We start from the raw sequence: 23,287 nt of genomic DNA, 5'->3' as shown, positions 1-23,287 counted from the left end.
TGTGGTGAAGAAGGCGCAACCGCGGCTCTTCAACCTCGGGAGGCAGAATAAATTTGTCTTGGCACCTAAAACACTTACAATCTTTTACAGATGCACAATTGTTGTTGTACTTCATAATATTTTTGGCCTTCCTGTGACATCGGGTGCTGTAGGTGTCCTGTAGGTGTCCTGGAGGGCAGGTAGTTTGCCCCCGGTGATGTGTTGGGCAGATCACACCATCCTCTGGAGAGCCCTGCGGTTGCGGGCGGTGCAGTTGCCGTACCAGGCCATGATACAGCCTGACAGGATGCGCCGCACCTGAGCCACGGACAGTTTTTATTCAATTTAATCTTTATTTAATTAGGCAAGTCAGTTAAGGACAAATTATTATTTACAATGACGGTCTACCCAGGCCAAACCCTAACGACCCTGTGACAATTGTTCACTCCGCTACCACCCAGAAGGCGAGGTCAGTACAGGTGTGTCAAAGCTGGGAATGAGAGACTGAAAAACAGCTTCTATCTCAAGTACATCAGACTGTTAAATAGCCATCACTAGGCGGCTTCCACCCAGTTATGTAAACCTGCACCTTAGAGGCTGCTGCCCTATATACATAGACTTGAAATCACTGGCCACTTCAATAATGTAAAACTAGTCACTTTAATAATGTTTACATATTTTTGTATGTACTGTATTCTATTCTACTGTATTTTAGTCTATGCCACTCCAACATTGCTTATCCTAATATTTATATATTGCTTAATTCCATTATTTTACTTTTAGATGTCTGTATCGTTGTGATTTGTTAGATATTACTATACTGTTGGAGCTAGAAACACAAGCATTTCGCTACACCCGCAAAATCATCTGCTAAACATGTGTATCCTGGCGACTCCAGGATGATGGCCTTCTAGGCAGAGTTCCTCTGTCCAGTGTCTGTGTTCTTTTGCCCATCTTAATCTTTTATTTTTATTGGCCAGTCTGAGATATGGCTTTTTCTTTGCAACTCTGCCTAGAAGGACAGCATCCCAGAGTCGCCTCTTCACTGTTGACGTTGAGACCGGTATTTTGTTAAGAACAAACTCTTGAGCTCTGTCATTGGGACCATCAGGTTCCAATCTAATTTTATTAGATTTAAATGTCTAAGTGACTACAAACTTTTGAACAATAGTGTAGCTCAAGAGAAAGTGCAAGTGTCCACTCTCATCTTTCTTGTGGCTTCAAGTTCAGTAGCCTACCTCTTTTCTACTATAGGGCGTAAAATTGCTTGGACCATGGCTGCCAAGCAAACTGCGTCACGACTAAAATAACATTTGCTGTACTGCGGTCGTGTCCCGAGACCAGTTGTCGTGGGTGCCAGATAGGACAAAAAGCCAGCGGGAACAGGTGACTTGCTGTATGAAAAAATGTGTGAGCGGGATGAAGAAATCCCATTAAAGCCCCTCCACTGCTTAATTGGTGCCCTTCCCATCACCACTCACATAAATCGCTTTTTTGCTAAAAAAGAAAAAAAAAAGAAAAAAAAAATGTGGGACTATATTAATAATGGAAAACTATTACAGTAAGGTACTTAGGTTAATGATTTGATATTAAGATAATGGCTGGATTGGGCCTTTTATAGCCTAGCTATCTAACGTTAGTAGCTAGCTAGTTGACTAGAGTTCTTAATCCCCCATTGATTGGGGATGGCCTTTTAGCTGTAGCCCCAGAGAGATCCTATTGAATTACTATCATTAATTAGTATTTTAATTCCTAATTCTATGTGTAGCCCCCTATCCAAACTTCTAATATGCTAGGAAACGTTACTCAAGCCACGAGCTGGTGGTGGTATCGCCAGGGTATCACAGATACGCTTGGTATCATCGTAGTAACGTTAATTGTACTGAACGGTTTACATGGTGATTGTGGATCCTTGTTTAACTGCTCATATTTAATTTAATACAGTGCACATATTAACGGGGGATTACATTTTTAAAAATAATAATATATAAATATAGGACAAAACACATCACGACATGAGACAACACTACATAAAGAGAGACAACAACATAGCAAGGCAGCAACACATAACAACAACATGGGAGCAACACAACATAACAACAACATGGTAGCAACACAACATGGTACAAACTTTATTGGGCGCAGACAACAGCACAAAGGGCAAGAACTGAAGGTAGACACAACAATACATCACGCAAAGCAGCCACAAGTGTCAGTAAGTGTGTCCATGATTGAGTCTTTGAATGAAGAGACGGAGATAAAACTGTCCAGTTTGAGTGTTTGTTGCAGTTCATTCCAGTCGCTAGCTGCAGCAAATTGAAAAGAGGAGCGACCCAGGGATGTGTGTGCTTTGGGGACCTTTAACAGAATGTGACTGGCAGAATGGGTGTTGTATGTGGAGGATGAGGGCTGCAGTAGATATCTCAGATAGTAGGGAGGCCTAAGAGGGTTTTATAAATAAGCATCACCCAGTGGGGTTGCGACAGGTATATAGAGATGACCAGTTTATAGAGGAGTATAGAGTGCAGTGATGTGTCCTATAAGGAGCATTGGTGGCAAATCTGATGGCCGAATGGTAAAGAACATCTAGCCGCTCAAGAGCACCCTTACCTGCCGATCTATAAATTACGTCTCCGTAATCTAGCATGGGTAGGATGGTCATCGGAATCAGGGTTAGTTTGACAGCTGTGGTGAAAGAGGAGCGATTACGATAGAGGAAACCAAGTCTAGATTTAACTTTAGCCTGTAGCTTTGATATGTGCTGAGAGAAGGACAGTGTACCGTCTAGCCATACTCCCAAGTACTTGTATGAGGTGACTACCTCAAGCTCTAAACCCTCAGAGGTAGTAATCACACCTGTGGGTAGAGGGGCATTCTTCTTACCAAACCACAAGACCTTAGTTTTGGAGGTGTTCAGAACAAGGTTAAGGGTAGAGAAAGCTTGTTGGACACTAAGAAAGCTTTGATGTTTAACACAAAATCCAGGGAGGGGCCAGCTGAGTATAAGACTGTATCATCTGCATATAAATTGATGAGAGAGCTTCCTACTGCCTGAGCTACATTGTTGATGTAAATTGAGAAGAGCGTGGCGCCTAGGATCGAGCCTTGGGGTACTCCCTTGGTGACAGGAAGTGGCTGAGACAGAAGATTCTGACTTTATACACTGCACTCTTTGAGAGAGGTAGTTAGCAAACCAGGCCAAAGACCCCTCAGAGATACCAATACTCCTTAGCCGGCCCACAAAAATGGAATGGTCTACCGCTAGTATTCTCAAACTGGGGTATGCGTACCTCCAGGGGTACGCGCAATGCTGTCGGGGGTACGCCAAATAAAAATGTGATTCACATTTAAAAATATATATATATTTTCTTTTTACTTCACATTTTCAAACAGTCAATTTGTATTTTCCAATGGGGATATACATTTGGGTGAGTTTTTTTTCTCGCCTGAGTAGCCTCGTTTCACTGCCAAAAATACAATTTAACCATCTAGTGTTCAGCGAAATAACGTCAAATAATGAACATCCAATCACATTAACCGTTACTCCATCTCGCGGGAATTCCACTAACGGTCCGTATGTAGCCAAACGTAGCTGCTGCTCATGTTAATATATGTGCTGATGGTGCAAAAGCCATGACAGGGAGACATAGTGGAGTGTTAATGTGAGTGCAAGCAGTTGCTCCCGACGCCACTTGGGTACACTGCAGCATCCACCGAGAGGCTCTTGCTGCCTTTTTGGACACTACAGTGACAATGGTTAACTTTGTTAAAGCAAGGCCACTGAACTGTCTTGTATTTTCTGCACGATGCAATGATATGGGCAGCGACCATGTAACGCTTTTACAACATACAGGAAGGAGTGCGCTGGTTATCAAGGGGCAAAGTACTGACACGTTTTTTTAAAGTGAGACGAGCTTAAGGTTTTCTTTACTGACCATAATTTTCACTTGTCTGACCGCTTGCATGATGACGAGTTTCTCACACGACTGGCCTGGGTGATGTTTTTTCTCACCTGATTGATCTGTATCTAGGATTACAGGGACTCTCTGCAACTATATTCAATGTGTGGGACAAAATTGAGTCTATGATTAAGAAGTTGGAGCTCTTCTCTGTCTGCATTAACAAGGACAACACACAGGTCTTTCCATCATTGTATGATTTTTTTGTGTGCAAATGAACTCAAGTTTACGGGCAATGTCAAATGTGATATAGCAAAGCACCTGAGTGAGTTGGGTGCGCAATTACGCAGGTTACGGATGACACAAACAAATGAATTTGTTATCCCTTTTATGCCCTGCCTCCAGTCCACTTGCCGATATCTGAACAAGAGAGCCTCATCGAAATTGCAACAATCGGTTCTGTGAAAATTGAATTTAAACAGAAGCCACTGTCAGATTTCTAGATTGGCCTGCGCTCAGGAAATCCTGCCTTGGCAAATCGGGCTGTTAAGACACTGATGCCCTTTGCAACCACGCACCTATGTGAGAGTGGATTCTCAGCCCTCACTAGCATGAAAACTAAATACAGGCAGACTGTGTGTGGGAAATGATTTAAGACTGAGAATCTCTCCAGTACAACCCAACATTGCAGAGTTATGTGCATCCGTTCAAGCACACCCTTGTCATTAACCTGTGGTGAGTTATTCACAATTTTCAAGGAACAAATAAGGTTTATGTAAGATGGTTAAACAAAGAGCAAGATTAATTATTATATTCTTATTTGTCCCTTGGTCCTATTAAGAGCTCTTTGTCACTTCCCACGAGCCGGGTTGTGACAAACTCACTCATGTATAATAAATGTATTGCATTGTGTGTGTGTGGCAGGCTTACAATGATGTAAAAAAAAAACACATTTGAGAGTGTGCTGACCCTGGTGCTAGAGGGGGTACGCAGCTGGAGGTGAATGTTAAGGGGCAGGGGACTATGAAAAGTTTGGGAACCACTGGTCTACCGTGCCAAAAGCTTTGGCCAAGTCAATAAAAATAGCAGCACAACATTGCTTAGAATCAAGGGTAATAGTGACATCATTGAGGACCTTTAAGGTTGCAGTGACACATCCATAACCTGAGCAGAAACCAGATTGCATACCAGAGAGAATACTATAGACATCAAGAAAGCTGATCAGTTGATTATTGACAAGTTTTCCCCAACACAAACAGGGCAAAATAGAAATAGGTCTATAACAGGTAGGATCAGCTTGATCTCCCCCTTTAAATAAAGGACGATCTGTGGCTAATGGGAACATCCCCAGAGAGGAGAGACGGGTTAAAAAAGGTCAGCGATAGGCTTGGCAATGATAGGGACAGCAACCGTCATCAGCAACACAGTAGTTAATTAATTCAGTTTTTTGAAAGTATCCGGGGGGGGTGTTACATGTTCTTACATTGAATTCATGTTGTATAGCAGACGTCATAATTATGAAATAAATCAGAATGCCATAGTTCGATGTGGCACTACCGTAGTTATAGCAGAATAATTCACACAGCCAGCACATTTTCCCCAAAGTTTATTGCCTCAAACATTTTACAGTACAGAGGTCTGGTCTAGATGTATTGTTGAGCCAGTTAAAACATTGTCAACAATTCATCTTCAGCTACAGCAGCCAAGCTACAAAAAGGTCTGCAAAACAGCATCTTTGGGGGAAAGGAACTTGAGTCAAAGAAAACCAAAATTCATTGTCAATCAGTCTTTATACATCTCTGTACATTGCAGCTCAAACTATTTACATATTTCCACAAGGCAAAAAAGTTTAATTACAAAAGATTTCTGCACATTTTCCCAGTAAATGACCACGGTGATGTTGTTCCTTTTAGTGTGATATCATATATTTATGGACAATAATTATACATTTCTGCACACAGAATACCTACAACTGAAGCGCAACATTTTTCTTTTTAAAGATTGAAATGAAGCATGACAATAAACCTTCAAAAATATGAAAAGGACATGTAACATGACGTAGAAACCAGAGCAACGTTTTAGTAAGTACAAAACGTAGAACGTCATCTCAAAACAGGACAACATTTCATTTCATGTGCAGTTTGACATCCAAGTTGGGTAACTCAAAGTATGATTGATTACTTACAAAGCAGCCTACCTTGGAGAAAAAAGCAGAAAATTATATATATATATATATATATATTTATAAAGCCATGGTACCAGTATACTCTATTCATACGGTTCATATTTGTGATAAAATAAATACAAACCCATTTTTCTTTTGTGGTTCCATGTGCAGCCCTTATATATTTGTCAGCCAATAGAAATAGCTTTTCCAGTGAGCTCCAATTTTTTTTTTTTTTTTTTTTTAACAGTATAGTAACAATAAAACAATTCAATTAACTAAACGGCACAGATTTTTTCAATTTTAAGCAAAGCATGGTGATGTGAACCAATCTCCAATCTTTCATCAAAAACAGTATTTTATTAAATGTTCTATGTATTGTTTTGCATTCACCGCTCGGTTTTATTGCTCTTAACCAAAGCCTTACAACAAGCAAGAGGACTGTGACACGTCAAAGTTGTCTTGTCTGTCCAACCCGGAGGAGAACACTGAAGGAAACCGAAAATACATTGAAACAAGTGCAAATGATACACGTTGTTTTATCTTGCTGTAAAGCATTGTTGTGTTAATGCTGAAATGAGAGAGGCAGGGTTGTATATAGGCTTAAATATCAGAATATTGATTGACTGATACAAAATAATAAAGGATCACTAGTATTTCGCCAACAATAACATCCGTTAAAACATTAAATAAACCACTGATTTAATCAAATACAAGTGTGTAATTGTAATACCATCAAACCACCACCTTTTTGAAATCAGAAAAACAAAACACCAAGTCATTCATTCTACAGAAATTGAACAGGGCGCTTTAAAAAAGGGAAATTATATCAATTAATTCTACAGAAAGGCATTGTCTTCGTCTGGTAATCTTTGATCTCCACGAATAGATAAATGTCCATGATAAAAATTAATACTCCTCTAGAGACATTGACTATGTCCCAAATTGGACCCTATATTAGTAGCCTACTTGGTCAAAAATAGTTCACTATATAGGGAATAGGGTTCCATTTGGGACATCTTGTCATCTAGGGAGTTGTGTGGTCTAAAAATGGTGGTAATAGGTACTGAAGAGATAAAAATGGGCAATAGGGTCAAAGGCCAGTTGTAAGATTTAGCCAATCATTTGCCCAGTCACTTCTGCTGACGTGTGTGGTACATAAACTGTAGTTTTCGACTACCGTACGGAGAAAAAAAACCCAGCAATCATTTAGATGTGTTGACAAGTGTTATTTTCAAATGACATGGGCTGTTATCGTATGTACGCACAGGATGTGACACCAGAGCTACGCAAAGGAAGTAAACAAAACAGCCTGTCAACGCTTCCTCACAGGTTGCCAGTCCTACAGTGAATCATTTCCAACGGTCATGGCTGTTAGTAAAGTGAAGAGTATCCTGCTTTCAAAACTCCTACCACATACTCAATCCACTTTTGACTTCAGTTAATGGGACTTGCTTTGTAAATGATCAATACAAGTTGATGATATATTCAATAAGTATTCCATTTGGGAAGACAGACGCAAGTGTCCTTAAAAAAACCCATCTAAGGCACTTTTATATCTACTGAACGATGCCATGTCTGTATAAAAACTGGTTTGATGCGCAGCTTCAGCCTGCGTGTTAAAAAGCATGTATGCTGAATAGATTGCAGAACTAGAGAAAACGCTCACAACCATCACATTAGGCCACAGTCCCTCCCTCTCTCCCCTACCATCAGACAGCGTTGCTCTGCTTCCCATGTGCAGTGAAGATGAGGTAGTTACTTCCTGCTTCCTGTCTGAAGAGTAGGGACCAGTGCTACTGGTCAAATCAGACTATTTGGTTTCTTATCTAAATGTCTCAGATGAACAGTTGTTGATAAAAAGGGAAAGTAAGTACGAAATCCAACTCGAATCATATTTCTGTTATGACTGATTGAACATAGTGGACCCGCCCTGGCACGTAGAATCCATCTCTTTTGAAGAGAAAAATGGGAAAAAGAATAATATATCTCCACAAAAAGCATCAAGGACCATCTGTCGTCTCCATTCAAGAATACTGACGTTCATATTTCAGGACAATGCATCTAGTCACTTTAAAATACTTTATGGTAGAGCAGAGACATACTAAACTATATCCTGCCGAATTCGACCAGTATTATTATAGACGTGTCTGGGATGGATAGATCCCTTCACTTCTATAGGACCTTTTTAAGTTGGCTGTGAAGTAAAACATTGGCCATATCAACGCTTTTGATCAACAAAAAAAAAAACTTCAACAATATATTTATAGTGATATAATAATAAAGATCATGATAATGAGACTAATAAATAAGCTTTTTGTCATCACTGCTTTGCATTACCACAGGAGAAAGGTGAGAGGCCTCTCTGAACCCCAACCCCAAAAAAAGCTGGTATCTTCAGACAACCATCCCACAGGGACACGCCCTCACTGACCTCCAAGACAGACAGGGCAGGCCATGAGAAGACACCCAGAGGGGTGTGGCAGGCCATGAGAAGACACCCAGAGGGGTGTGGCAGGCCATGAGAAGACACCCAGAGGGGTGTGGCAGGCCATGAGAAGACACCCAGAGGGGTGTGGCAGGCCATGAGAAGACACCCAGAGGGGTGTGGCAGGCCATGAGAAGACACCCAGAGGGGTGTGGCAGGCCATGAGAAGACACCCCTACTGACCCCCAGAGGGGTGTGGCTTTCCACGGGGAGACACCCCTACTGACCCCCAGAGGGGTGTGGCTTTCCACGGGGAGACACCCCTACTGACCCCTAGAGGGGTGTGGCTTTCCACGGGGAGACACCCCTACTGACCGCCAGAGGGGTGTGGCTTTCCACGGGGAGACACCCCTACTGACCCCCAGAGGGGTGTGGCTTTCCACGGGGAGACACCCCTACTGACCCCCAGAGGGATGTGGCAGGGCCAGTCAGCTGGCTGTGTGGCACGTTGTTGAGAAAGGGAGGGAGTCCTATTCAGCTCAGCCCCCCCTGAGCTCCAGAGGATGTGATAGTTGTTTATTGATGGTCCCTTCAATGTGACCAACAGAGGACAGGGACCCGAAAATGCATGTAATCCGTGTGTGTGTGTGAGATATATATAGATATATGTAGTTGAGAGAAAATGAAATAAAAGGTTACTTGGTATCCATGTGAACAACTTGTAGAGGGACTTGGGATCCTGCATTCATCTGCTGGCCCGTCAATAAATAAAACCAAAAATGATGTCGTGGACAGGGCAAGCCAGGGCTGGGGCGTCGTCGACAGGGAAAGCCAGGGCTGGGGCGTCGTCGACAGGGCAAGGGCTGGGACGGGGATGAGAAGCGGTCACTGTGCCTCACGGGTGTCCAGTCGGAGCCACTGCAGTCCCTGCCGTGTGTGACGCACCAGAGAGCTCATGGTGGACGTCAGGCTCAACGGGCCCAGAGTCAAGTCCAACTCAGACAGCAAACCTAGAGAGTCATGGAGAGATAAGGAAATACACTGAGAAATTAAACACTTACATGAATATTACTACAATCAAAATCAAATTTATTTATAAAAGCCCTTTCTACAATTAGCCGATGTCAAAGTGCTGTACAGAAACCCAGCCTAAAACCTCATCACCAGTATCTTTTCCCCACGGTGATCCTGACCTCTAGTGGTGACATGAAGAACTACAGGTATAAAGAACCCATTCCTGTGTAATAATATCCCTGTGACTTTAACCCTCCCTTCCACCATCCCTTGCTCCTCCTCACCACTGCCTTTGTGGGCCAGCTCGTCAGCCTGCTCCCAGATGTCGTGAGCACTCAGGAAGAGTGCCGTGATGTTGACGTAGGAAGACGCCACCTGCTGGATGACCTGTGGAATGGCCACGGTGCTGACGGTGCCTGCCCCCGCCCCGCTGCTGTGGTTGGAGCCCGGCCCAGAACTGGCTGTGCTGGCAGGAGATGGCATGGGAGACATGGGGGATGGGGTACCCGTGCTTCTGGGGAAGAGAGAGCAAGCCAGGGCATGAAACTGAGGGACAAATCATTCACTAAACCCTAAAACTCAACTAAATTGTCTAAGAAATAAATGTGGAAATTGAGCAAGTTGAGGTGACTAAACTGCTTGGATTGTAAACTGTCATGGTCAAAACATACTGATACAACAGTAGCTAAGATGGGGAGAGGTTTGTCCATAATAAAACGCTGCTCCACCTTCTTAACAACACTATCAACAAGGCAGGTCCTACAGGCCCTAGTTTTGTCACACCTGGACTACTGTTCAGTCGTGTGGTCAGGTCCCACAAAAAGGGACGTAGGAAAATTGCAATTGGCTCAGAACAGGGCAGCATGGCTGGCCCTTGGATGTACAGAGAGCTAATATTAATAGAATGCATATCAATATCTCCTGGCTCAAAGTGGAGGAGAGATTGACTTCATCACTACTTGCATTTATGAATGCACCGAGCGGTCTGTCTAAACTACTGGCACACAGCTCGGACACCCATGCATACCCCACAAGACATGCCACAAGAGGTCTCTTCACAGTCCCCAAGTCCAGAACAGACTATGGGAGGCACACAGTACTACATAGAGCCAAGACTACATGGAACTCTATTCCACATCAAGTAACTGATGCAAGCAGTAGAATCAGATTCTTTTAAATAGATAAAATACACCTTATGGAACAACAGGGACTGTGAAGCAACACAAACATACACACACACACTGTAGATATGTGGTAGTAGTGGAGTAGGGGCCTGAGGGCACACAGTGTGCTGTGAAAGTATTGCAAGATTTTTTTAAATGGTATAAACTGCCTTAAGTTTGCTGAACCCCAGGAAGAGTAGCTGCTGCCTTGGCAGGAACTAATAAGGGATCCACAATAAACCCCAGGAAGAGTAGCTGCTGCCTTGGCAGGAACTAATGGGGATCCATAATAAACCCCAGGAAGAGTAGCTGCAGCCTTGGCAGGAACTAATGGAGATCCATAATAAACCCCAGGAAGAGTAGCTGCTGCCTTGGCAGGAACTAATGGGGATCCATAATAAACCCCAGGAAGAGTAGCTGCTGCCTTGACAGGAACTAATGGGGATCCATAATAAACCCCAGGAAGAGTAGCTGCTGCCTTGACAGGAACTAATGGGGAGCCATAATAAATCCCAGGAAGAGTAGCTGCTGCCTTGGCAGGAACTAAAATGGGGATCCATAATAAACCCCAGGAAGAGTAGCTGCTGCCTTGGCAGGAACTAATGGGGATCCATAATAAAGCCCAGGAAGAGTAGCTGCTGCCTTGACAGGAACTAATGGGGAGCCATAATAAATCCCAGGAAGAGTAGCTGCTGCCTTGGCAGGAACTAAAATGGGGATCCATAATAAACCCCAGGAAGAGTAGCTGCTGCCTTGGCAGGAACTAATGGGGATCCATAATAAACCCCAGGAAGAGTAGCTGCTGCCTTGACAGGAACTAATGGGGATCCATAATAAACCCCAGGAAGAGTAGCTGCTGCCTTGGCAGGAACTAATGGGGAGCCATAATAAATCCCAGGAAGAGTAGCTGCTGCCTTGGCAGGAACTAATGGGGATCCTAATAAACCCCAGGAAGAGTAGCTGCTGCCTTGACAGGAATTAAAATGGGGATCCATAATAAACCCCAGGAAGAGTAGCTGCTGCCTTGACAGGAACTAATGGGGATCCATAATAAACCCCAGGAAGAGTAGCTGCTGCCTTGGCAGGAACTAATGGGGATCCTAATAAACCCCAGGAAGAGTAGCTGCTGCCTTGACAGGAATTAAAATGGGGATCCATAATAAACCCCAGGAAGAGTAGCTGCTGCCTTGGCAGGAACTAATGGGGATCCATAATATATACAAACAGATCTACAACAGTCTATATAGGTATTATGTGGGTTCACTGGGCTGTATATTTCACTGTCAATCAATCATTACTTATAAAGCCTTTTTCATATCAAACGTTGTCAAAGTGCTATTGATTGATTGTGTATGAGAGAAATTGTACATGTCTAAAAGGAGACAGGCTGGAGAGAAGACATATTGTACATTAGGTGAAAGACTTACTTTGAGATACATGGTGAAGGAGCCTGGGCTGCAGACTTTAAGGAACTCTGAAAAGGAGGATGTGAGACAATGTCTTATTTTTTTATTTCAAACGTTTAAATAAATAAATAAAAACATAGGTTGACTGCTCCAAAGATCACTTTCCCCAGAATCATATACTGAACAAAAATATAAAACGCAACATGCAACAATTTTACTGAGTTACAGCGGTCTAAGGCACTGCATCTCAGTGCAAGAGGCGTCACTACAGTCCCTGGTTCGAATCCAGGCTGTATCACATCCAGCCGTGATTGGGAGTCCCACAGGGTGGCACACAATTGGCCCAGCGTCATCCAGGTTTGGCCGGGGTAGGCCGTCATTGTAAATAAGAATTTGTTCTTTACTGACTTCCCCAGTTAAATAAAAAAGGTTAAAAAAATTATTTAAGGAAATCAGTCAATATAAATAAATTCAACTACTTAGCGCTCCTACTTCCAACAGCGAAGATGGGCCCAACACCTTACACAAGTTGCGTTTATAATTTTGTTCAGTATAGATTTAAACCAGGGGAGAATGACTGCCCCCTCTCATTGAAACCATGGAAGTTTAAGACCGACCACAGTACTGCAGTCATTGTTTGCAGAAAACAGGACCCCCGTGATAGTGAATGGAAAAATTGCAATCTTCTTGGTCAATCTTCATGTAAATAAACAAAAATGTTTAGAAGACAAAATCATGGTACCAATAATTGCTTCTAATCAACCAGATGTATGTCCTTGAACCAATTATTTGAAAATCGCACAAAGAAGAAGTTCTAAGGAACATTTAGTTGCTAATTGCAGCACCCCGGTCGAGGAGGCAGCACTGAGCTAGCCTGCAACATCACTTCCTGGAGTAGCTCAAACGGCATGTTGTCTTCTCCATGAGACGCCATCTTAACCAACTTAATTTGGCTTCAAAAATCGGTGGCATGGTCCATTCATATTTACAGTCATTGATCTAGACCTGGACCAAAAAAAAATGCACTTCAGCAATGATATTCTTTATAACTAACACAAATATTTTATTATATTTAACCTTTATTTAACTAAGCCAAGATGGACCACAGGCTGTCGTTTCCAATGGGAGCAAATTAATCATATTGGGCAGAACAAGCAAGGAGGTGGGCAGTGCCAAGCATGAGCTAACGAGATTTTATTGTCACGTTCTAGCATGTATTTGCATATTTCCATTAGCGAACACCTAGTCTGAAATGCGTGTGTGCAATAACTATATTCAATTTTCCACTCCTAAACAATGACATTTTTGGAAACTTGGGCAAACAGTAAAGAAAACAAAAAGATGTAGTCCACTCTTCATAAAACAGATTCTAGTTTTGGAAACAGAAAACTGTACGAGGATCAAATGTTTAAATCAAATGAGAAAATTTGCAGAATGACGGCCAAAATCCATCTCGCTCCATCTTCATCCACTTCCTCTCGTCACCATATTTGGGGGTGAGTGGAAATGCCAACCGGATGATTCAGATTTATACATCCGGTGAAACTTCTGGCTCGTCTGTGACCTCAGAACTGCCCTGGTCGCTTCCTCAGAACTGCCCTGGTCGCTTCCTCAGAACTGCCCTGGTCGCTTCCTCAGAACTGCCCTGGTCGCTTCCTCAGAACTCCCCTGGTCGCTTCCTCAGAACTGCCCTGGTCGCTTCCTCAGAACTCCCCTGGTCGCTTCCTCAGAACTCCCCTGGTCGCTTCCTCAGAACTCCCCTGGTCGCTTCCTCAGAACTGCCCTGGTCGCTTCCTCAGAACTCCCCTGGTCGCTTCCTCAGAACTGCCCTGGTCGCTTCCTCAGAACTGCCCTGGTCGCTTGCTCAGAACTGCCCTGGTCGCTTCCTCAGAACTGCCCTGGTCGCTTGCTCAGAACTCCCCTGGTCGATTCCTCAGAACTCCCCTGGTCGCTTCCTCAGAACTGCCCTGGTCGCTTCCTCAGAACTGCCCTGGTCGCTTCCTCAGAACTCCCCTGGTCGCTTCCTCAGAACTCCCCTGGTCGCTTCCTCAGAACTGCCCTGGTCGCTTCCTCAGAACTCCCCTGGTCGCTTCCTCAGAACTCCCCTGGTCGCTTCCTGGTCGCTTCCTCAGAACTCCCCTGGTCGCTTCCTCAGAACTCCCCTGGTCGCTTCCTCAGAACTGCCCTGGTCGCTTCCTCAGAACTGCCCTGGTCGCTTCCTCAGAACTGCCCTGGTCGCTTCCTCAGAACTCCCCTGGTCGCTTCCTCAGAACTCCCCTGGTCGCTTCCTCAGAACTCCCCTGGTCGCTTCCTCAGAACTCCCCTGGTCGCTTCCTCAGAACTCCCCTGGTCGCTTCCTCAGAACTCCCCTGGTCGCTTCCTCAGAACTCCCCTGGTCGCTTCCTCAGAACTCCCCTGGTCGCTTCCTCAGAACTGCCCTGGTCGCTTCCTCAGAACTGCCCTGGTCGCTTCCTCAGAACTGCCCTGGTCGCTTCCTCAGAACTGCCCTGGTCGCTTCCTCAGAACTGCCCTGGTCGCTTCCTCAGAACTCCCCTGGTCGCTTCCTCAGAACTCCCCTGGTCGCTTCCTCAGAACTGCCCTGGTCGCTTCCTCAGAACTCCCCTGGTCGCTTCCTCAGAACTCCCCTGGTCGCTTCCTCAGAACTCCCCTGGTCGCTTCCTCAGAACTGCCCTGGTCGCTTGCTCAGAACTGCCCTGGTCGCTTGCTCAGAACTGCCCTGGTCGCTTGCTCAGAACTGCCCTGGTCGCTTGCTCAGAACTGCCCTGGTCGCTTGCTCAGAACTGCCCTGGTCGCTTGCTCAGAACTGCCCTGGTCGCTTGCTCAGAACTGCCCTGGTCGCTTGCTCAGAACTGCCCTGGTCGCTTGCTCAGAACTGCCCTGGTCGCTTGCTCAGAACTGCCCTGGTCGCTTGCTCAGAACTGCCCTGGTCGCTTGCTCAGAACTCCCCTGGTCGATTCCTCAGAACTCCCCTGGTCGATTCCTCAGAACTCCCCTGGTCGATTCCTCAGAACTCCCCTGGTCGATTCCTCAGAACATCCCTGGTCGATTCCTCAGAACTCCCCTGGTCGATTCCTCAGAACTCCCCTGGTCGATTCCTCAGAACTCCCCTGGTCGATTCCTCAGAACTCCCCTGGTCGATTCCTCAGAACTCCCCTGGTCGATTCCTCAGAACTCCCCTGGTCGCTTCCTCAGAACTGCCCTGGTCGCTTCCTCAGAACTCCCCTGGTCGCTTCCTCAGAACTCCCCTGGTCGCTTCCTCAGAACTCCCCTGGTCGCTTCCTCAGAACTCCCCTGGTCGCTTCCTCAGAACTCCCCTGGTCGCTTCCTCAGAACTGCCCTGGTCGCTTGCTCAGAACTGCCCTGGTCGCTTCCTCAGAACTGCCCTGGTCGCTTGCTCAGAACTCCCCTGGTCGATTCCTCAGAACATCCCTGGTCGATTCCTCAGAACATCCCTGGTCGATTCCTCAGAACTCCCCTGGTCGATTCCTCAGAACTCCCCTGGTCGAATCCTCAGAACATCCCTGGTCGATTCCTCAGAACATGTGTGTAGACTAAGAAACAAAACGACAAACACGTAATCCTAGAAGCCTACCTTGAAATGATCTGTGAGGGTCCTTGAATACTTAAGTGCTGCTTCTCGTTTGTAGCGAAACATGGCCATCTGTAGAAGGGACAGGCCCCTCATACTGCCAGACAGAAAATAACAAGGTTACATTCTCATAATCCTCTCCAAGGAACATTTCATTTAAATGACTTCTGAGGTAAAAAATGGATCCAATGTGCCACTACTTTACATTTTGGTTACATTTAACAGAAATATGGTAAACTGTGGTGTTGCAGGGTAGACATTAAATATAGTTGTGGTTATCTATTTACCATAAAACTGTAAAGTCCTTGTCTGTAGCAGGGGCCGAGGGGTTCACAGAGCCCTTTAGTTTCAGTATGAACCTGTGAAGACCGGCAGACGTGGTATATTAAAAAAAACAACAACACAACTAGACAAAGCACAGCAAACACAGTAAAGCAAAGGAGTTTCACATCCTGTCCCAGATCACACATCCAAATTGTGTTACGTCAGCAGTCAGAAGGGGACTTTGATCATAATTTCATTCCATTTTTCTGTTTCTATGTCTCAGTGCATAGACTACTCCCTACAGCTAAGAAGCCCTATCTAGAACACATTTGTTTTCGGGTTGCTCACCTGATCAGATCCAAGGTTTCGGCGAACATCGTATATGCCGACTTCGGGGTCTGGGGATCGGTTTCCATAGCGATGCCGCTCTCCACGAAGGACATGGCAGCATCTAGGTAGTTGAAAGCTTTGCCCACCTTATCCGGCTGGATTAAAACACACAGACCTTGATTTAAATTGGGACACCGAATCCACTGAGCTCGTCTCTTTATGAGAAGGTGAAAGAGATATGGAGAATTGAGAGAGAAAGAGGGGACAGTTACCGTGGCATCTGCCTTGTGCTTGAGTGTTTTGGCTTCCTTCATATGATACTCCACTGGCTGCTGCCTGTGGGCGGTAGGAACAGAGTTACTGATCAGACAACAACAACACCCCTTAGAGCGATGGAGAAATGGCCACTCAAACAACAATGACAAACAGGGAGGAACGTTTACCTGTCTTCAAACTGGAGCAGGGGTCTGGAGGACAGGGCAGCCCCGGTGGGCTGGGAAGGCACGGAGAAGGCAACGCTGCTCTTGGGGGCTTTCTGCCAGAACCACAGACGAGACAGTATTAGAACAGCCTTCATATCAACATCTGATTCTCATTTGCTTCATACAACCAATTAATGCAACATAAATACTGAGCTTCTTTCCTTTGTATAACATTAAAACATCTGACACACATGCGTTAATGTATACAATAAAAATGGACTGAAATATACTACCTTGGCATGCTCTGTGCGTTGTTTTCCAGCGCTCTTCTTGTGCTTGACAGGTGTGGAGGCCTCCCTGTCCCTGCGGTGGGTTGCAGATGCTGTGCTAGGCTCTGGGGCATCCACCGCGTGCCGTTTGTGGCCCCCCTGCCCTTTCCCAGGGTCCTGAGTGGTGGTGGGCTGCAGCAGAGGGACAGGAGGCCCCTTAGACCGCTTCCTCTCAGTCCTGTGGGAAAGCGGGCCAGACAGCATGTTACAGAGGGGAGAGTAGAATGAGGGGAATAGGAATGTTGTTGATCTCTATTGGGGGGGGGGACTTTCCAAGTCTGACACCCAGACCAGTCTCTAGGGTGGCATATGGCCAAATGAGAGGTAATTAAGGTGCTTGGAAATCACCAAACCTTTTCTTTGATGCATCTCCAATATCTTTGTAATGTTAAAAGGTAAACAAGAAGAATGATATACCAGAAGTAGTTTGGGGCAGAGAAGCTATGGGTGGATGGATCCGCTGCATAGATATGAAGACACTAACTAGGAGGGGAGAGAGAGACAGAGCAGGTGTAGCGTTACTCACTAGCTAGGAGGAGGAGAGCGAGCGAGCAGGTTTAGCGTTACTCACTAGCTAGGAAGAGGAGAGAGCGAGCAGGTGTAGCGTTACTCACTAGCTAGGAGGAGGAGGAGAGAGAGAGCAGGCGCAGTGTTACTCACTAGCTAGGAGGAGGAGGAGAGAGAGAGCAGGCGCAGTGTTACTCACTAGCTAGGAGGAGGAGGAGAGAGAGAGCAGGTGTAGTGTTACTCACTAGCTAGGAGGAGGAGGAGAGAGAGAGCAGGCGCAGTGTTACTCACTAGCTAGGAGGAGGAGGAGAGAGAGAGCAGGCGTAGCGTTACTCACTAGCTAGGAGGAGGAGGAGAGAGAGAGCAGGTGTAGTGTTACTCACTAGCTAGGAGGAGGAGGAGAGAGAGAGCAGGCGCAGTGTTACTCACTAGCTAGGAGGAGGAGGAGAGAGAGAGCAGGCGTAGCGTTACTCACTAGCTAGGAGGAGGAGGAGAGAGAGAGCAGGTGTAGTGTTACTCACTAGCTAGGAGGAGGAGGAGAGAGAGAGCAGGCGCAGTGTTACTCACTAGCTAGGAGGAGGAGAGAGAGAGCAGGTGTAGCGTTACTCACTAGCTAGGAGGAGGAGAGAGAGAGCAGGCGTAGTGTTACTCACTAGCTAGGAGGAGGAGGAGAGAGAGAGCAGGTGTAGTGTTACTCACTAGCTAGGAGGAGGAGGAGAGAGAGAGCAGGCGCAGTGTTACTCACTAGCTAGGAGGAGGAGAGAGAGCAGGTGTAGTGTTACTCACTAGCTAGGAGGAGGAGAGAGAGCAGGTGTAGTGTTACTCACTAGCTAGGAGGAGGAGGAGAGAGAGCAGGTGTAGCGTAGTGTTACTCACTAGCTAGGAGGAGGAGGAGAGAGAGCAGGTGTAGCGTAGTGTTACTCACTAGCTAGGAGGAGGAGAGAGAGCAGGTGTAGCGTAGTGTTACTCACTAGCTAGGAGGAGGAGAGAGAGCAGGTGTAGCGTAGTGTTACTCACTAGCTAGGAGGAGGAGAGAGAGCAGGTGTAGCGTAGTGTTACTCACTAGCTAGGAGGAGGAGGAGAGAGCAGGTGTAGCGTAGCGTTACTCACTAGCTAGGAGGAGGAGAGAGAGCAGGTGTAGCGTAGCGTTACTCACTAGCTAGGAGGAGGAGGAGAGAGAGCAGGTGTAGCGTAGTGTTACTCACTAGCTAGGAGGAGGAGAGAGAGCAGGTGTAGCGTAGTGTTACTCACTAGCTAGGAGGAGGAGAGAGAGCAGGTGTAGTGTTACTCACTAGCTAGGAGGAGGAGAGAGAGCAGGTGTAGCGTTACTCACTAGCTAGGAGGAGGAGAGAGAGCAGGTGTAGCGTTACTCACTAGCTAGGAGGAGGAGAGAGAGCAGGTGTAGCGTTACTCACTAGCTAGGAGGAGGAGAGAGAGCAGGTGTAGTGTTACTCACTAGCTAGGAGGAGGAGAGAGAGAGCAGGTGTAGTGTTACTCACTAGCTAGGAGGAGGAGAGAGAGAGAGCAGGTGTAGTGTTACTCACTAGCTAGGAGGAGAGAGCAGGTGTAGTGTTACTCACTAGCTAGGAGGAGAGAGAGCAGGTGTAGTGTTACTCACTAGCTAGGAGGAGGAGAGAGCAGGTGTAGTGTTACTCACTAGCTAGGAGGAGAGAGAGAGAGAGAGCAGGTGTAGTGTTACTCACTAGCTAGGAGGAGGAGAGAGAGCAGGTGTAGTGTTACTCACTAGCTAGGAGGAGGAGAGAGAGCAGGTGTAGTGTTACTCACTAGCTAGGAGGAGAGAGAGAGAGAGAGCAGGTGTAGTGTTACTCACTAGCTAGGAGGAGAGAGAGAGAGAGAGCAGGTGTAGTGTTACTCCCTAGCTAGGAGGAGAGAGAGAGAGAGAGAGCAGGTGTAGCGTTACTCACTAGCTAGGAGGAGGAGAGAGAGAGAGCAGGTGTAGCGTTACTCACTAGCTAGGAGGAGAGAGAGAGAGAGAGCAGGTGTAGCGTTACTCACTAGCTAGGAGGAGGAGGAGAGAGAGCAGGTGTAGCGTAGTGTTACTCACTAGCTAGGAGGAGGAGAGAGAGCAGGTGTAGCGTAGTGTTACTCACTAGCTAGGAGGAGGAGAGAGAGCAGGTGTAGTGTTACTCACTAGCTAGGAGGAGGAGAGAGAGCAGGTGTAGCGTTACTCACTAGCTAGGAGGAGGAGAGAGAGCAGGTGTAGCGTTACTCACTAGCTAGGAGGAGAGAGAGCAGGTGTAGCGTTACTCACTAGCTAGGAGGAGGAGAGAGAGCAGGTGTAGTGTTACTCACTAGCTAGGAGGAGAGAGAGAGCAGGTGTAGTGTTACTCACTAGCTAGGAGGAGGAGAGAGAGAGAGCAGGTGTAGTGTTACTCACTAGCTAGGAGGAGAGAGCAGGTGTAGTGTTACTCACTAGCTAGGAGGAGGAGAGAGCAGGTGTAGTGTTACTCACTAGCTAGGAGGAGAGAGAGAGAGAGAGCAGGTGTAGTGTTACTCACTAGCTAGGAGGAGGAGAGAGAGCAGGTGTAGTGTTACTCACTAGCTAGGAGGAGGAGAGAGAGCAGGTGTAGTGTTACTCACTAGCTAGGAGGAGAGAGAGAGAGAGAGCAGGTGTAGTGTTACTCACTAGCTAGGAGGAGAGAGAGAGAGAGAGCAGGTGTAGTGTTACTCACTAGCTAGGAGGAGAGAGAGAGAGAGAGAGCAGGTGTAGCGTTACTCACTAGCTAGGAGGAGGAGAGAGAGAGAGCAGGTGTAGCGTTACTCACTAGCTAGGAGGAGAGAGAGAGAGAGAGCAGGTGTAGCGTTACTCACTAGCTAGGAGGAGAGAGAGAGAGAGAGCAGGTGTAGTGTTACTCACTAGCTAGGAGGAGAGAGAGAGAGAGAGCAGGTGTAGCGTTACTCACTAGCTAGGAGGAGAGAGAGAGAGAGAGCAGGTGTAGCGTTACTCACTCAGACTTGCGGGAACCAGGACCTGAAGAGGGTTTCAGATCTTTCTGCAGCTTTGGCTTCTTCCTTGGCACGGTTTTCACATCCTTCTCAGCCTGAGAAACAAAACGTATTAGAGACAGGCTCGCTCTTCTTCCAGTTATAAAAAGGGCAAACCAAGCGTCTATGGAGAAATGACCATTATTATTTATATTGTCTGAAAGCAAAACAGCCTCAAGTAGACATCATGCTCCATAGTACTACCACTTTAACACGTTAGTCAACCGTACAGGTTGGCAGCCCTCAGATGGGCAATGACGCACAGCCTAGATAAGAGCCTTGTGAAGGAGGCAAGGCTGCCCTGTACACCTCAACAGCAGAGAGCCAAAGAAAACAAACCAGATTCTGTACATAACAATTCGACTCCATTCTGGAACTAAGCCATAGATTGGTCTCTCTAAATGTAATCAAAATCGGTCGCGTACACATATTATCGTAGGTGTAGCTAAATGTTTCTGGCTTCAACAGTGCAGCAATATCTAACAATACACACAAATGACCAAACAACAAAGAAATAAATATTGTATTTTTTATAAAAAATAAAAAAAAAAATGTATTTAATTTTATCCCCTTTTCTCCCCAATTTTTCGTGGTATCCAATCGCTAGTAATTACTATCTTGTCTCATCGCTACAACTCCCGTACGGGCTCGGGAGAGACGAAGGTCGAAAGTCATGCGTCCTCCGAAGCACAACCCAACCAAGCCGCACTGCTTCTTAACACAGCGCGCCTCCAACCCGGAAGCCAGCCGCACCAATGTGTCGGAGGAAACACCGTGCACCCGCCCCCCTCGGTTAGCGCGCACTGCGCCCGGCCCGCCACAGGAGTCGCTGGAGCGCGATGAGACAAGGATATCCCTACCGGCCAAACCCTCCCTAACCCGGACGACGCTAAGCCAATTGTGCGTCGCCCCACGGACCTCCCGGTCGCGGCCGGCTGCGACAGAGCCTGGGCGCGAACCCAGACTCTGGTGGCGCAGCATAGCACTGCGATGCAGTGCTCTAGACCACTGCGCCACCCGGGAGGCCCAATAAATAATATTTTTTATTTTTTTATTATTATTATTTTTATTATTATTATTATTTATTTTTTTAAATCAAAAACGAGCCTATGCAGAGTTCGGAATATATATTATAAAATGGTGTGTATCGACAGTATATGAATAGAAAAGGTGTGTACAGCAGTAGTTATATATTTATTAGGTACACCACACCGTTTACGAAAATGGTTTACTCCTACAGACAGTGAGAGTCACGTGGCTTGCTATATATAAAGCAGGCAGACATCGAGACTTTCCGTTACGGTTTGATTGAACGCTAAAATGTGCAACAACGAGCGACCTAAGCAACTGAGCGTGTTATGATCGTCAGCGCCAGGCACGTCGGTTACAGTGTCTCAGAAACAGCTGGCGCCCTGAGCTTTTCACGCACGAGTGGTCTATGGTTTACAGAGGACGGTGCGACAAACAAACATCCAATCAGCGGCAGTTCCAACGCGCCGAAAAAAAGCTTGTTGATGAGAGAGGTCGAAGGAGAATGGCAAGAATTGTGCAAGCTAACAGGCGGACCACAAACAGGCAAATTACAGAGCAGTACAACAGTGGTGTGCAGAACGGCATCTCAGAACGCACAACTCATCGTTCCTTGTCACGGATTGGCTATTTGCAGCAGACGACCACACCGGGTTCTACTCCTATCAGCTAAATAAAGAGAAGAAGAAGCAGCGGTTCCCGTGGGCACGAGATCACCAACACTGGACAATTGAAGAGTGGAAAAACAATCGCCTGGTCCGACGAATCCCGGTTCCTGTTGCGTCATGCTGATGGCAGAGTCAGGATTTGATGTATGCAGCATGAGTCCATGGACCCATCCTGCCTGGTGTCAACAGTACAGGCTGGTGGCGGTAGTGTAATGGTGTGAAGAATGTTTTCCTGGCATACGTTAGTCACTAAGGTGCAGGGTAGAGTACTGGGTGATAGCTGGCTAGTAACAGTGACTGAAGTTCAGGGTGAAGGCCTGCTAACGGTGACTGTTTAACAGTCTGATTGCCTGGAGATAGAAGCTGTTTATCAGTCTGACGGCCTGGAGATAGAAGCTGTTTATCAGTCTGATTGCCTGGAGATAGAAGCTGTTTATCAGTCTGACGGCCTGGAGATAGAAGCTGTTTATCAGTCTGACGGCCTGGAGATAGAAGCTGTTTATCAGTCTGACGGCCTGGAGATAGAAGCTGTTTATCAGTCTGACGGCCTGGAGATAGAAGCTGTTTATCAGTCTGACGGCCTGGAGATAGAAGCTGTTTATCAGTCTGACGGCCTGGAGATAGAAGCTGTGTCTCAGTCCCAGCTTTGATGCACCTGCACGGTCTCTGCCTTCTAGATGGTAGCAGGGTGAACAGGCCGTGGCTCGGGTATAGCGGAGGCCCTTGATGATCTTCATGGCCTTCCCTGTGACGTGACACCGGGAGGGGGGGGGGTGTAGGTGTCCTGGAGGGCAGGCAGTGTGCCCCCGGTGATGCGTTGGGCTGACCGCACCCCCCTCTGGAGAGACCTGCGGTTGCGGACGGGTGCAGTTGCCGTAATCGTTACGTAACAGGAAGGTGTACAGGTAGTACGGGATACGATGTCTGCCGGTATGATAGCAAGCACAACCCCATTGTGTTTTAGAGTACGATAGCACTGTTGATACACCTGGCTAGGAGTGGGAGAAGGTTACTACTACTACAAAGGGCTGCTGAACCCAAACCAGCTCATCAAGCAAAAACAACAACC

At 46.4% G+C, this 23,287-nt stretch overlaps 1 protein-coding gene across 3 annotated transcripts in view; it reads right to left on the bottom strand.

Moving 5' to 3' along the window:
• Positions 1 to 5,467: 5,467 nt before the first annotated feature.
• LOC139539061 (AF4/FMR2 family member 1-like) overlaps positions 5,468 to 23,287 on the bottom strand; it is a 66,681-nt gene continuing 48,861 nt past the window's right edge. For 2 of the 3 annotated variants that reach the window (XM_071341765.1, XM_071341785.1), the window contains exons 10-19: positions 20,486 to 20,577; positions 16,973 to 17,186; positions 16,701 to 16,792; positions 16,530 to 16,593; positions 16,276 to 16,412; positions 15,951 to 16,022; positions 15,667 to 15,760; positions 12,075 to 12,121; positions 9,769 to 9,998; positions 5,468 to 9,480 (exon numbers count right to left, since the gene is read on the bottom strand). In XM_071341765.1, the coding sequence (XP_071197866.1) occupies positions 9,356 to 9,480; positions 9,769 to 9,998; positions 12,075 to 12,121; positions 15,667 to 15,760; positions 15,951 to 16,022; positions 16,276 to 16,412; positions 16,530 to 16,593; positions 16,701 to 16,792; positions 16,973 to 17,186; positions 20,486 to 20,577 (1,167 nt within the window). In that variant the 3' untranslated portion in view covers positions 5,468 to 9,355. The remainder of the gene's footprint in view (positions 9,481 to 9,768; positions 9,999 to 12,074; positions 12,122 to 15,666; positions 15,761 to 15,950; positions 16,023 to 16,275; positions 16,413 to 16,529; positions 16,594 to 16,700; positions 16,793 to 16,972; positions 17,187 to 20,485; positions 20,578 to 23,287) is intronic. The other variant, XM_071341775.1, reaches the window with a different exon arrangement.

The sequence above is a fragment of the Salvelinus alpinus genome, chromosome 1 (assembly GCF_045679555.1).
Source record: "Salvelinus alpinus chromosome 1, SLU_Salpinus.1, whole genome shotgun sequence".
Taxonomy (NCBI): Eukaryota; Metazoa; Chordata; class Actinopteri; order Salmoniformes; family Salmonidae; genus Salvelinus; species Salvelinus alpinus.
Note: the sequence above shows the minus strand (reverse complement) of the source record. Positions and strands in the feature narration are given on the sequence as shown.